The sequence below is a fragment of the Diprion similis genome, chromosome 10, assembly GCF_021155765.1.
Source record: "Diprion similis isolate iyDipSimi1 chromosome 10, iyDipSimi1.1, whole genome shotgun sequence".
NCBI classification, from domain to species: Eukaryota; Metazoa; Arthropoda; class Insecta; order Hymenoptera; family Diprionidae; genus Diprion; species Diprion similis.
In genome coordinates, this window is record NC_060114.1 from 9,515,001 (window position 1) to 9,530,320 (window position 15,320).

Consider the following 15,320-nt stretch of genomic DNA (forward strand, 5'->3'; position numbering starts at 1 on the left):
AAATCCGAGAGCGGGTGTTTGCCGGGGTAAAAACTGTCTCTAACCTCAAAAATTTTGAAGATTGTGTATCGAGTACAACTGCCAGCGAAAACTGTAAACATTTTTCAGGTAAGATATATCGCGGCGAATTGTTATCTAAATTTATAAGACTGTTGGTTGCACTGGCGAAGAGCCGGTCTTGAATTGTGCGCATGCGCGTCAAGTTTTAACAAACGACGGATCATGCAGTCTTTAGAAATTCACTCTGTACGATTACAATTACGTACCAAATCGGATAGTATAGAGTAGGTAGTACGTAGACATGAAGGTGAAAATAAAAAAGAAAATTTCGTAATTTGAGCAACATTCAAAAGTATGAATATGTTACAAAGGAGGTAACTATTCGCTTTCATTGTTTTGCACGGCGATGTTAATGCTGAGTTGTATACTCGTTGGATTTTTCTTTTTCTTTCGACAATTTCCACGTACCTCACGTTATCATTAAATTCTTAACTAACGGCTCACGCATTCTGCGTTTAATATATCTGCATCTCGTCAAACTCGTAACATGTGTATAATATGTATATACATCATTATACATGTCTACATTTATGTAGGTATGTATATGTATATATCTATAAGATTGACCCGATTTCGAGAAACGTTCGTCGCGCGGTTATCTATACATCCGCATTATATTAATGGCTATTTATAGATACAGTAATATTCATTAATGCCTTACCCTTCCAGCTACCTTATTTTCGGTTAGAAACAAAATGCGAGCTCGATCGTATATGAATTATGACGGATTATGAGGGATGCCACAGTCATTGTCAGATAATTCGTACGTATAGAATTGAACTCGCATTTTCTTTCGGACGGAAAACAAGATAGCTGGAATGGGAAGGCATTAACGAATATTACTGTACATGTTATTAATACATCATCATTATTATTACAAATATATAAACTTACACCTATGTTATCATTATGTATATATTTTTTATAATGTTGGCTCCAATCACAATGATAATAATAATAATGATGATGATGATGATGATGATCGTGATGATAATGATGATGATAGTAATAGCAATAACAAAAGTAACAATAACAACCGCGATGATAATGATGATGATGACAGTAATAATAATAATAATAATAATAATAATAATAATAATAATAATAATAATATTAATAAGATAAGGATAATAATAGTAGTAGTAATAATAATATTGATTCGATCCTATAATTTAAGTTTGCGGTAAATCGTTTTAGTTTGTCGCAATCTGTTCTACTCGTTTGTTATTTATAATATAATATAAAGTGCGTTAAGCATTGCATTTGGAAGAATATAATGGAATCGATTCTGCATTAACGAACATGCTAATACATTGCCCGCTTTAGGTTATCTTCTCGACGAATAAATTCAAGTTGCATTTCATTATCATTCACTACCTACTGCATATATATATTAAGTCATCGGTGCGCAATAAATTATAAATCATATTGGTGCACCGATATTCGTGGGTGTGTCTGCATACAAATATATATATACATATAGTTATATGTATCTGTGTGTGTGTGTGTGTGTATTTACTAATCATATGTATAATACCGAGGCCCAACACCATTAATTTTGCAAAACTCGCAAGAAAATGATTATCATTATCGTCATCATATATTTTATATTTCTCTATACTGCGGATCCATTTTTTTTTCTTTTTTCGTTTTCTTTTTTTTTTTTTTTTTCTCTTTTTCAATACAATCGTATATCGCATGTGTGTATGATATGCGGATGTATATGAATGTACATACATACAACTGACAGCAAGAGCTCGTCATTCTCTTGTGTCTATACTGAATTTATCCGAATATACGATATCAAACACATGCATATAAAAATACCTTCACGCGCAGCTGCGTATCAACATCAGGCCAGTCTTTATAGGACATATTTGTCTAACCGTAATCGAAGAGAAAAGGAAAAAAATTGTAAATAAGAAAAACTAAACAGTGACCAAAGGTATATAAATAGAAAGAACGGAAAGAAACGGAGATGACGTGTTTTTACTCATCTTTGTGTTTCGGTGCGGGTATTAGTTACACAATACGTAGATTATTTGCATTAACGTATAACGGTGTGAGTGCCCGTGGTGCACAAGTATAAATTATTATTGTTCGATTACTACTAACGCCTGTATGCCCTATAATTCAAATACTAGATAAACTTCGTGTGGTTTAAGGGTTGAACGATCTGCATACGAAGAGCAACAAAATCCTCATTCTTATGCTAGGCTAGATAAAATTTGATCGTTCACCTATTTTACACTTATCGTTAAACTTCATCATCATCGTCATCGTCGTCGTTGTCGTTGTCAAATATCACGCAGTATAAGGCACATAAGGATCGCTTCTTATCTCACTTCATACAGGCACTGACTGATGATATTCGACTAATGTAAGTAATGTGAGTGATGAGAATGAACGACACCTGCGACGTGCACGAGATCTCCTCTCACTTTCAGGTTAGTAATATAATCTTTCAAACATATAATAATGTGATCCATTTGCTGTTCGTGCTTCTGCTGCTGTTGCTGCTGCTGCTACTGCTACTGCTGTTAAATTAAGCCCTAAATAAGCGGAAGAAGATCGCTCGTACGTATTTGTATTATCGTCTTACGTGTCTTGTGTGGGTTTTTCGCGGTTAAAAAAGTATCGTGATCTGACAAACATTCGGCAAGGGTTTCCTACGCGAATATGCGACGTATAAACGGCATTTGCTGTAAGATATGTTGTAAATATACATTGAAATTTCAATTTTTCCTTCTTTCTCCTGTTCCTACTCTACACCTTATCCGCTTCATACCAATGTACGATCGCAATACTATACACGCACGTAGATTTCAATGTCAGTATTTTCTTTACACCGTGTCAAGTGATATAATTTTTACTTCCGTTACTATTATCAATCGCTACTATTATTGCCATTGTCATTGTCATTGTCATTGTCATTGTCACTGTCACAGTCCGGCGAAGGTGCGCTTCGTTACAATGAAAAGGAAATTTAAAAAATAAAATAAAACCACTATTATAGAATATGTATCAATAAATGAATAATTGGTGATTTTAAAGATGTTCAGTTTTTAATTCCTCATCGCGTATTACCACGTGCAGATATCGTCGAATGAATTGTCGTACCGAGTTCCGATGCCATATTAAATTAATGCCGTGTACGTTTCTTAACATTCGTGTAAATACATCTACCTGTACATGGATGAATAAATGGATGGATGGACGGATGGATGAATAAATGGATAGATATGCGATACAGATAATGAAACGCTATCAATAATTCCTTTTGAGTTCTCTCCACTATTGATGATTAAGAAGACTAACAAAATAAAAAGGTTTTTTCAGAATCACTGCGTCATTGTCATAACTGTCACCTATACTAGATGTTATTGTTGTTATTTAGAATGTTATTGTTATTATTTTTATTGTTATTATTATTATTACTATTATTATTATTATTGTTGTCGTTGTTATAATCTTCATTATCATAACTGCGAATAATAATCACAGAGGCAATCAAATATCAGGCGCGCGAGTGCGCAAACACACGCACAGACACGCACACACGCACGCACACGCACACACACAGAGTCTGCTCTCCTCCCTATTGCGTGTATTCAAATATTCATTTAACATGTTTAGTTATTTGTTTATTTATTCTTATACTCGATTATCATTTGTTATTCTCGTCGTCACCATCTTTCAGTGGCTTTTTAGATCTTATACAAATTTAACAATAATAATAATAATAATAATAATAATAATAATAATAATAATAATAATAATAACCGAAATATTAATATTAATAATAATAATAATAATAATAATAATAATAATAACAATAATGGTAATGATAATTACGGTGATAACGATGATAATAATAATAATAACAACGGCGACGATAATGATGATGATAATCGGTTTTCAACCAAAATCTATCAAACCGTGTCGTTCCCCAAAAACGTAACAGTGATAATAGCATATATTTTCCTTTCCTTTCCGTTTTTTTTTTATTTTTTTTTTGTTTTTTTTTTTTATTTTTTTATTTTTTTGTTCCAGCCATCAGTCTACTTTTTGCACACCTCAGTGTCGCCTTGTATAACGTGTGTAATTTATATTCACCCTGTAACACGTGCGCGTCATCCAAAAGTATATAAACAGCATGTGTTTATTAGTAGGATTTTTAACTGGTAGGTTTAAATCGTACACGGTTCGGTTCGTTTTGTGTTTTTTTTTTGTTTTTGTTTTTTTTTTGTGTGATTTTTTTTTTTTGTGCTATCTAATCGATTTTTTCATTTTTTTTTTTTTTTCACCCTTCCCTTCCCGTTTTTCATTAATCGCGGCAATTTAATTGCCAGGTATATTTAATATTAACCATTTATTTATTATTATTATTTTGTTTTAGTACGGATTGCGTGGTATATCGATCATTACACAATATTAAATATACGAATCACTCGAGCAGAAGTATAATATAATAATTTCATTCATCAATGCTTATCAAATATTCTTCTGCCACCTCTTATCTTCTCCTTTGTAATCATCACATTCGTCATATATGTTTTCTACATCTGAACCCGCCGACTCTATCTTACGATAAAATTTTTTTTTTTTTTTTGTATTCTCATTATATGCATATTTGGAGGCTAATCGCCATTACCTACACACGCTGCGCGTGCAATTAAATGTAAAAAATTAAAACAAAACGAAAAACTACTTAATCCTCGTGCTTTAAGATGACAATAGTAATAATAATAATAATAATAATAATAATAATAATAATAATAATAATAATAATAATAATAATAATAATAATAATAATAATAATAATAATAATAATAATAATAATAATAATAATAATGATAAACTTACTAAATGGGTACAACATACTATTTAAATTTTATAATAGATAATAATAGATAATAATATTAATAATAATAGCAGATATTATTAATGATGATCGTAATTTAAAAATAATAATAATAATAACAACGTACATGAATATATATATATATATATATGTATATGTATATACATATACATATATATATATATATGTATGTTCATATATATGTTTATATGTATATCGACGAAGGAGGTATAAATTAACTAATTACAGAGACAATACGTGGTTCTTCTTCTTTATCCCTATACATTATAGGACGTATTTGATACGCGTGATATATATTCCGTTTTTAGTTTCTTTCGTCATTTTTGTTGTTTCCATAATCCATTCGTTCATATTCTAAGTTAGATAATACAGAGCTCGATATTGCTGAAATTCCACCGTCCCTCCCTTCGAGTTATCTCGAATTTTCAATTCTAACCTGTATATAAATGCCTAAGTATATAATATATACATGTGTATGACGTATATATATTAGTAGGAAGCTCTTGAAATGGAAAATAATTTCACTTGATTGTCGCAACGCCGAAAGTAAAGAGCAAGGGACTCGTCTTACTGTCCGTCCGATAGGTGTACTCGTCTACTCGTCTACTGAAGTACGCAACGCACTCCGGATTTCAATGGAAGAGTAGAAAATGATAAGTGTAAAAAAAAAAAAAAAAAAAAAAAGAAAAGCTAAAACAACGAGGGAGGGAATCAGGCGACAAAGGTACGGGTATTGCTGGCTTAAAGCACGCGCATGTTCGTCGTCATCATTATCGCGCGTATAAACATATGTGCGCGCGCGCGTGTGTGTGTGTGTGTGTGTTTGCGTTCGCGTGTGCGCGCGTGTAACGAATATGAATAAGATATCATGTATAAAATATATTGTTTGACATTGATAATCTATATATGTATAATAACAGCGTTAGTTTGAATTTGTTGTTGTTGTAAATAATAATTTATATACATTTATTGTGCGCGCGTGCCTGCGTGTGAGCGTGTGAGCGTGTGTGCGTGTGTGTGTGTGTGTAAATATATGTAGGACACACGTGTTGTAGTAGTATAAGCCGTGAAAGAAATCGCGGTTTCCATATTATCACCCCCGTCAGCAGCCTTTCCGTCGGCTCTGCTAAGGCTGTAGATAGAAGCCAAAGGGCATGACGCAATCTTTGGGCATGAAGCAGTCGTGGACCGTCTTCATGTGGTTTTTCATTTTGTCGGGTCGCGAGAACTCCTTGCCGCATACGGGACAAGGGAAGACCTTCCGCTGGTGCCCCTCGTGGTAGAGGAAGGCGTGCCGTTGGAAGGAATACTTGTTCTTGAACGTCTTCTGGATGTCGAGTTTCGCGCACTCGGTGCACTGGTAAACACCTTCCGATATCGAGGCGTATCTGAAGAGGTTCAACCCCCTGACCGACATCTCCGTCAGCTGTTCGGCCGGGTCCTGGCACTGGGAGTTGGCGCGCCTCCTCATCCGTCGCTTCGCGACCTGCCTTACCGACGGAGCGGACATCGGCGTCGAAGACGACGTCGTTTGGGTACCGGGAGTCGTGCCTCCCGACGACGTCGTTTCCCACTGCTGCTGCTGCTGCTGCGTCGACGCCGCCCCCGTCCCCGAACTCGCTCCGACGGGACTCGACGTCGCCGTCGTCGTCGGTGTGCCCGATTTACAGCTGGTGTGACTCTCCTTCGACGACGCTTCCGCAGCACCGGGCGTACCGCCCTCCGTCGTCCTGCTCGACGTCGGCGTCGATTCTGCGAAAAGATTCCAAAAACATAACCTCGGTTATTCAACGTTTCACAAACCTGTTCCGATTTACTTTTTTTCTTTTTCCACCACCTTTAAGATCGAGGCCGTTATCGTACTTTTATACTCGATGATAAAATTCAACGTCTCGAAAGGTCGACAAATTTCACATACAGATTGAATTTCTAACGACCGCACGTTTCGTTGTCGACTGAAATTTAACGCGCACGCGCCTCAATTCGAGACCGGCTGTTTGCCATGGCAACCAACCGTTCGAAATGTAACTTCAAAAATGTTGACAGTTGTGCTCGTCTGAAAAGTGTCAAAATTTTTCGGGTTACATACATCTCGTTGAACTGTTGCACGTGACGGTTGGCCACCCTGGTAAACAGCCGCTCTCGGATTGTGGCGCCCGCGCATTTAATTTTATCATACGATGGACCGAGCAGTCGTTAAGAATTCACTCTGCGTAGTAGTGTAATGTATTTAATGTATATAGATAAACATACGGCATATAGATACACGTCGTATGTAATGCGGATGAATTTAATACCGAATTTTCATCGTTAGGCCTCGGGTGAAGTGGAAAAGAAAAAAGGTACGTACTACTACTTCTACTACTTCTACTACTGCTAATTGTATAAATAATAATAATAACAATAATACCGAAAAAATATAAACGAGCAAATGAATACTTGTGATAATGTCACGAAAAGTGTGCGTATAATATAAAACGACTTTGTACGTGAGATGCGTGTACGTAACTTATTATACACTGGGAATCAAAATTAATATATCTATAAGTACATATGTACATTCTCCATGCTCCTATGACATAACACGGATATCCTCGTTGCGGGAAAATAATATTCTGTCAAATCCTTGAAGTGAAAATATATTTATATATATATATAACTTGCTTATCCATGCTTGAGAAGTGATGCACACGGTGTATTAAAAAAAAATAATGAGATAAATAAATCGATCTACGAAGAGTTATCAGGTGTAAATATCAGTTATAAGGTGGCGATAATTATATATGCAGGGGACTGTTCAGGATAATATGCTTAATAATATAAGTAAAATGAATGAAAACGGGGATACTGCGGAAATGAAACTCACGTAAAATCAGAAAACAATTTTTTGAATCAGTTTTTTTTTTTTTTTTTTTTTTTTTTTCTCTATAATGTGTGATAATGTATGCACGTGTATGTATATATTTCATCTCCTTCTCAAATATATGTATATGCATATGTTTGAAATAATGATGGTAATAATATTAATCATATGATAATAATATAACCTACCTACAAAACATGTATAGCAAAATTTTACTTTAAATAATATAATCATAATAATAATAACAATAACAATAATAATAATAATAATCATAGTCATAATCATAATCATAGCAACCATCGCAAAGATGAGTAAAAAGAAACGTACTTAATAACGATAACGACGATGATAATGATAATCATGATGGTATGGTGTCGGAAACAACGTTTCAACGTAAAACGGCGAACAAGTTTATTTTCTACGTGTCGAATGAGTTTGAACAGAAAGAAGAGATAATGAAAGGACGAGAGAAAAAAGGAAAAAAAAAAATTCCCCTTCCGATGACATATAAAAATTGGGAAAAGTGGAGAGTAGAGGGGAAAAGAACGAAACGATTATTATCGAAAAAGTGTAAAAGAATGAAACTTTGTACAGTTCGAAGGGAATATATGGGTAATTACAGATAATTCAAGTGCACACTAAGCTACAGCACCCATAATTTGCATAAAAGCATGATCGATGAATCACGGTGTTGTTGTATAAACGCAAACGCAACGTGCCGCGGAAATTGTGTTTCGTAAAAAAATTTTACCTGTGATTTTCAAATATCAATTGACAAGATTCAATGATAATAATAAAAATTTCTAGTTCGTTAATTTTTTTCTACAGACCGATTGTTACAGGTATGATATTACACATAATATCTATAGGAATGCTGTCAGCATTGGGCCTATGATATGCATAAGCATTAATATTATTATGTTGTATTATGGGTACAACAATACCGCGATACGTCGTGTCATTTCGTATATAAACACTGCGACTAACAATATGCGTAGACATAGCGGTGCATTTATGTATGTATATTGAATACGTAAGGTGATAATTCGTAAATAATATACATATAAATTATAAAAGTATGAGAAAAAGAAGTCATCAAAATTACACGCTGAAAAATTTGTACTGGCCTTGATAATGGCTTTGCACGACTTCATGTTTATACATAAATATTGTAAATTTAAACACATGCTGATACGATATACATGTATATATTTAATATACAATAAAATAATTAATTAATCAATCATCATAGCTCTCTGTATTTGTACTATATATGTACTAATAATGCATGATGTTTATTTGTTATTTGAAAAGTAGGATGAAAATAAGTTCATAATTATTACACGTAAGAAGATAAAAATGAAAATCCAAGAAACGTCTTTCCCTCACCCTTTTTCTCACGCTTCACACGGTACCTCGTCAGGTATTTGCCAACGATTATACATTTTTTCAACTTCATATCTTAGACACTTGCAGGTGCGGTAAATATGTCTATAATAAGTCAAGTGAAGCGAAGCGCGTGACAAGTAATTGAAAAGGCGGATAGATGAATGTTGTACTAATAACAAAAGTTTATATTTGAAAATAATATTGTGTTTCGTAAGTAATCTTCAAAGCCGCATGATACAAGAATCGAGCTGGAGAAATTTTATTCAAGGAACGTAACAAGGAAAACCAAACGTGCGTTCATTTCATTTGTGTTTTTTACGTACGCAAGAGAGGAAGACAAAATACACATGTATATAGATATTGTATATAAATATATAGATATAATCAAATTTTAAATATTATAGAATTATATTGTACTTCAATGCATCAAAAGAAAAAAATCATGCTGGCCAACAATGTCATATACTATTGTACAATTTAAACAATATCGCAATAATGATTATAATAATAATAGTAATAATAATAATATACCCAAAATGCAAAATGAAAATTCCCACCTATCGATTGTTCTTTCCTTTGCTTTCTGTTGTTTCCTCTTATCTTCCATGCGTACAGAGAAGTCGCGTGGAACATTGACGCGGCAATGAAGAAAGAAGTCATTAAAGACGTTATAAATACATACAACACCCTGTTCAATGTATGCATGATGTAGAAAAAACATGGAAACGGGAAACTAAGTAAAATAATTTTTGGCTAATTGTAAAGATAATAATAATAATGATGATGATGATGATGATGATGATGATTATGATGATGATACTACGGCTACTACTACCACTACCACTACTAATAATAATAATAATGATAATAAGTATAACAACAACAATTTTAATAATGATAGTAGTAGTAGTAGTAGTAGTAATAATAATAATAATGATAACAACAACATCAACAACAACAACAAAAATAATGTATCTAATAAGGTATAATGTATATATGGCTGTATATAGGATTATATTACATAAAAGAAGATTTAAAAAATATGCCGGAAGAAGAAAAGAGAGAAAACAAAACAATCTACATAGTTGCATTTATACCTTAAATGTATACATATACATAATATATAATATAAAACGTACATAAAACTCTACACATTCGCGTATAAAATAACAACGACGATGATGATAATAATAATTATACGATTATTACCACGATGAAGATGGCGAAAATGATGACTATGCTGACGATGATAGTAATAATATTATTAATAATAATAATAATAATAATAATAATAATAATAATAATAATAATGGCAACAACAACAGCAACAACAGCAACAACAGCAACAACAACATAAACAACAACTCTGGTATATTAGTATAATTATTAAAGTAGTTACCTGTCTCTTATGTTCAGTGCGATTAGTTCTCCTCATACAGTATAGCATATTGTTTATTATATCGTATGTAATATAAAACGTATGGTAGTGCGATAATAATCGATATTGAAAATTTACAATCAACGAGCACACTAAGAACATGAACAACGTCGATATGTGTATAACGTATGCGCGTAGGTACGTACCTGCAAGTATATAATATGCATGATCTATATACATTGCACAGCAGCGTAGTATAATTATGTGTCCGTATGTAGATTAGGGTTTCACTTATTTAGTGTTGACGAATTTTTACCGCCCCGCCCCACCCCACAAATCAATTTTTAAATAATTCGAATCCAATTGCCTAATTTTTTCAAATTTCTACCTTAACTCTGGGATATTCCGCTTTGTGATCGAAATTTCTTATGGAAATAATATGGGAAAAACTTGTTTCCTCGGTATATATTTTGTTGCAAGAGTAATAATGTTTAAAAAAATCTGTAACTGCGAGGTTTTAGGGGTCATTCGTGCTACCATCTGTAAAAAAATTTACATCACGATACCATCAAATCTAGACGAATTCCACATTCTCTAAATGCAAAACAAAAAAGGCGGAATTCGTCGAGATTGCGTGTTACGATTACGTGAATATTTTCCGAGACATTATCACTAATGCCGACTAAAACATCACGGTTACAAATTGTGTGTTAACATTATTACTTTTACAATAAAATATATATACTAAGAAAAAAAGTTTTTCCAACGTTGTTTCCATAAGAAACTTCGATCACAAAGCGGATTATCTTAGAGTCGAGGTAAAAATTTGAAAAAATTAAGTAATCATTTTTTAATTATTTGAAGTTGATTTGGAGGTGAGGCGACAAAAATTGGTCAACACCCTAAACAAAGGACACCCTAATGCAGGTACACATATTTCGAACTTGTATGGGATGTAATTTTCATAAATAATAATTTACTTTCTATTTCATTCGATTTTATCTCATTTATTATTATCTCTTTCTCTTTTTCTAATTCCTTCCATCTCGTCCAAGGTAAATGTGCATATTATTCTTCGGAATACCGATCGACCGATTGTCTCTAATTTTCTCTTAAATCGCATCGTACACACAGTTAGATATTACACATACATCATAGGTGAAGCAGACTGCGTAGGTTTTCCTTTTTTTCCATCGTTACAGATTTTGCTATTCTTCACTTTCACGTCATCCTTTACCGCGAGCTTCGGACTATTTGTCAACGACGAGGTCACGGTGTATAAGGTATAAGATTATCATCATTATATTACATATTAAATCGCATGTATATTATATATTTCTCCCTACAATTTATTTTTATTTTTTTATTCTTTGTTATTTTTTCCTTTACTTCATCGATGAGGATAACGAGCTATAATAATTACGGATACGTGCATTCCTATCTACGCATGTATTTCTAGGATGGATGGGCATATATGTATACTGGTGTATAAGATATATGTATACAGAGTGGATTGCTAACGACCGAATGGTTCAACGCGCATGCGTAAAAAATTCTGAATCATGGAAAGTTGTTTCGCCAGGCCGACCGATAGAATTCATAAATTCCGATGACGGTTTACCGCGATGTATGTAACCTCAAAAATGTTGGTCATCCTGAGAAAACAACTGCTCTAGAATTTCAGCGCATGCTTATTAACCAAATGTCGTCCGATCGTTATCAATTCACTCTGTACAATGTACATACATATTATAACGTAGCGAGCGTTAGTGTCTCTCTTTTTTTGTTTTTTGTTTTTTGTTTTTTGTTTATTCATTCATTTTATGCGAGTGAATAATATAATAGATGAGAACAGAGGATTTGAAAAATGATCAGTCTGTCGTTTAGTTATTACTATAATTGTTAATGTTGTTGTTGGTGCTCTCGTTTTAACGAGACGAGAATGCGACAGCGCGCGAAGATGACGACGGTAGTAATCATACGACGATATCTACAATTTCTTGTCTATACTCGTATTACCTACAAGTATTCGCACAACTACAACTATACGTTTATGTATGTATGCATGTATGTATGTATGTATGTATATATATATAATATATATAATATATATCTGTAGAAATTCTAAAAAAATCTTTGAATTATATTACTATTGAACACTGTTCTTTTTATTATCAATTAGGTATAATAATGATAATGATAATGATGGTAATAATAATAATAATAATAATAATAATAATAATAATAATAATAATAATAATAATAATCACTACGGTACACCTGTGGTATACTATAGAAAATACCTATATGTATATGTATATACACCTAAAGAATAAACATATTTTGTGTATCTATGTATGCATATATATATGTATATATATATATATATATATAATATGATATACCTGTAGTACAATTAGTTAAACAATCAGTGCATATATAGTAAAAATATATTATCTAAAATCTACCCTGCACAGCGTCAGAAAAACACACCCCCGAAATCAATTGATAATTACATACCTATATATACACATTCTGCGTGTATATATACGTATCCACAATCTTGATACAATTTATATTCAACGTTAATAATAATAATAATAATGATAATAATAATAATAATGATAATGATAATAATAATAATATAACACGTATGCATGTTTTTGTTGCTTTGTTTTTTTCTTGTTTTTTTTTGTCTAGTTTTTTTTCTTTTTTTTTTTTTTTATACATATCATTTAATAACCACCGTATAACAAATTTTCACCTCAAAATTATTCATCAAATTTTTATTTCTTATTACAGCGTAATAAATTTATTCACTAAATCATTTAATTTAGTTTAATTTAGTTAATCAATTAATTTTTTATCTATACATATATATATATATATATATATATTTATATATATATTCAATTATTATTTGGCACTAGACGGCGATTGAGAACTCCTGCGCAACCTGCACGTTTTTCCGTGACGAAAAAAAAAAAAAAAAAAAAAAAAAACAGACATAAGATAAGGTTTTCACTTTTTCCTTCATTCTCTTTCAATTATCTCGTTATATATTTAATTTAATTTCATATATTGTTTGTCGAAAAGGCACCAAATCACACGAATCGCTAATCGATCCTGCCGAATTAAAAAATTTATATACGACAGTAAATTCGTCTTTTCCATCAATTTTACAAAAGGTCTATTTTATTGACGTTTTTTTCATGAAAGATTATAAAATATAGGTCTAGTAATTTGTGTTAATTTATTGACGTCATTTTATTCTTGATTTTTCTTTGCCCTCGGCAATATCCTTTGTCTCATTTCACTGACCCTTCGAAAAAATACCCATACATAAGAGAAACGCATACACGTCCATCTAAAACGTATATTTATCTCACTTACGTATGGGATATTGATTACATATTTGTAATACATATAATTTTCATCCGTTGGAAATCCCAACGACTTATCAATTATCATTACGCCTGCAAGGCTTTTTTTCTTTCTTTTATTACCCTTATTTCGCTCTTTCGCTTTCTCTCTCCCTCTCTATCTCTCCAAGTATATAATATTCGATACGATATTATTATCATTCATTTTTTTTTACTCGTGTTCTCTGTTATATTGTATAATAATTAATAATATAATATAATATATGATAATAAACTATGCTTTTAATATAATTTCATGTATATATTAAAGTTTCTATCCAATAGTACAGTCTGCTTTTTAAGCCTCGGGATTTTTTTTCATTAAAATTTTTTTTTTGTTCATTCTATATTTATATTTTCACTTTTGAACATTTGTTGTTGTTTTTTTTTTATTTTTTTTTTTTTTCTTTCCTTCTTTAAATTCGTTAAAATTAATAATTCTTATTACATATGTAAATCAATTACGCGTTGTTACGATCGTGTTGTTTCAACTTCAATTTTTTTTCATTCTCTCTCTCTCTCTCTCTTTCACACACACACTCCCTTCCTCTCTCTCTCTCTCTCACCCTTTTTCTTTGCAAAGGCTGTGCGAAACAAACCGTTATATACACACCCCTGCAGCAGCAGCAGCAGCAGCAGCAGCAGTTGTGTAAGATATATTACATAAAATTCTTAATTCTGTTAGTGACTGTATTTTTTTTTTTTTTTTTTTTTTTTCTTTTTTAAACAAATCTTTCCTTGGTATTCAATTTTCTTTTATGTCGTAAAGAAAAATGAATTATACATCAAGGCGCGCTCGCGGGACCACAACCTTCGCAATATTTGTATTTGTCCCTATAAACATAAATTGTACACGCTCATGTAACTAAACAAAGAAAAACAATAAAACCAATAATTAACAATACGTGAACAACACCCCCTCCCTCTCTCTCTCTCTCTCTCTCTCTCTCTCTCTCTCTCTCTCTCTTTCTCTCAATCCCTCTTACTCCGAAGAAATAATAATATTCGCTAATAATATTAATAATAATAATGACAATAATAATCAACCCGACGCGCCAACAAACCACGCTTTTTAAAAATGTTGTAAGCATATTAAACAAGAAATATTATTGATAATTCTAGAGTATTACCATATTCCCAACGAAAATTTCTTATCATTTTCAAATATTTGCTTACAACGGGGGAAAGGAGAACTTTGGAGAAAAAAAAAAAGAAAATAAAAATAAGTTTATCGCGCGTGTTAAGCACGATTTATTACATCTAAATTCCGAAAGCCAATTATATTCTTTGTCCTTTGATTCCTCATTTTTCTTGTTTTTTCCG

General features: G+C 32.2%; 1 protein-coding gene and 1 long non-coding RNA gene across 7 annotated transcripts in view; one reads left to right on the forward strand and one right to left on the reverse strand.

Moving 5' to 3' along the window:
* The window catches only part of LOC124411600, a 9,271-nt gene extending 3,198 nt beyond the window's left edge, over positions 1-6,073 (forward strand). Inside the window, exons 2-3 of the long non-coding RNA XR_006929687.1 lie at positions 597-606; positions 6,004-6,073. This is a non-coding gene — a long non-coding RNA (uncharacterized LOC124411600). The remainder of the gene's footprint in view (positions 1-596; positions 607-6,003) is intronic.
* LOC124411597 (protein tramtrack, alpha isoform-like) overlaps positions 1-15,320 on the reverse strand; it is a 55,337-nt gene that overhangs the window by 7,683 nt on the left and 32,334 nt on the right. Inside the window, exon 5 of one of the 6 annotated variants that reach the window (XM_046890814.1) lies at positions 5,258-6,697. The exons of the other annotated variants lie outside the window; for them this stretch is intronic. Within the exon in view, the coding sequence (XP_046746770.1) occupies positions 6,072-6,697 (626 nt within the window). The 3' untranslated portion in view covers positions 5,258-6,071. Of the gene's footprint in view, positions 1-5,257; positions 6,698-15,320 lie in introns of those variants that run through there. 6 annotated transcript variants of the gene reach the window in all.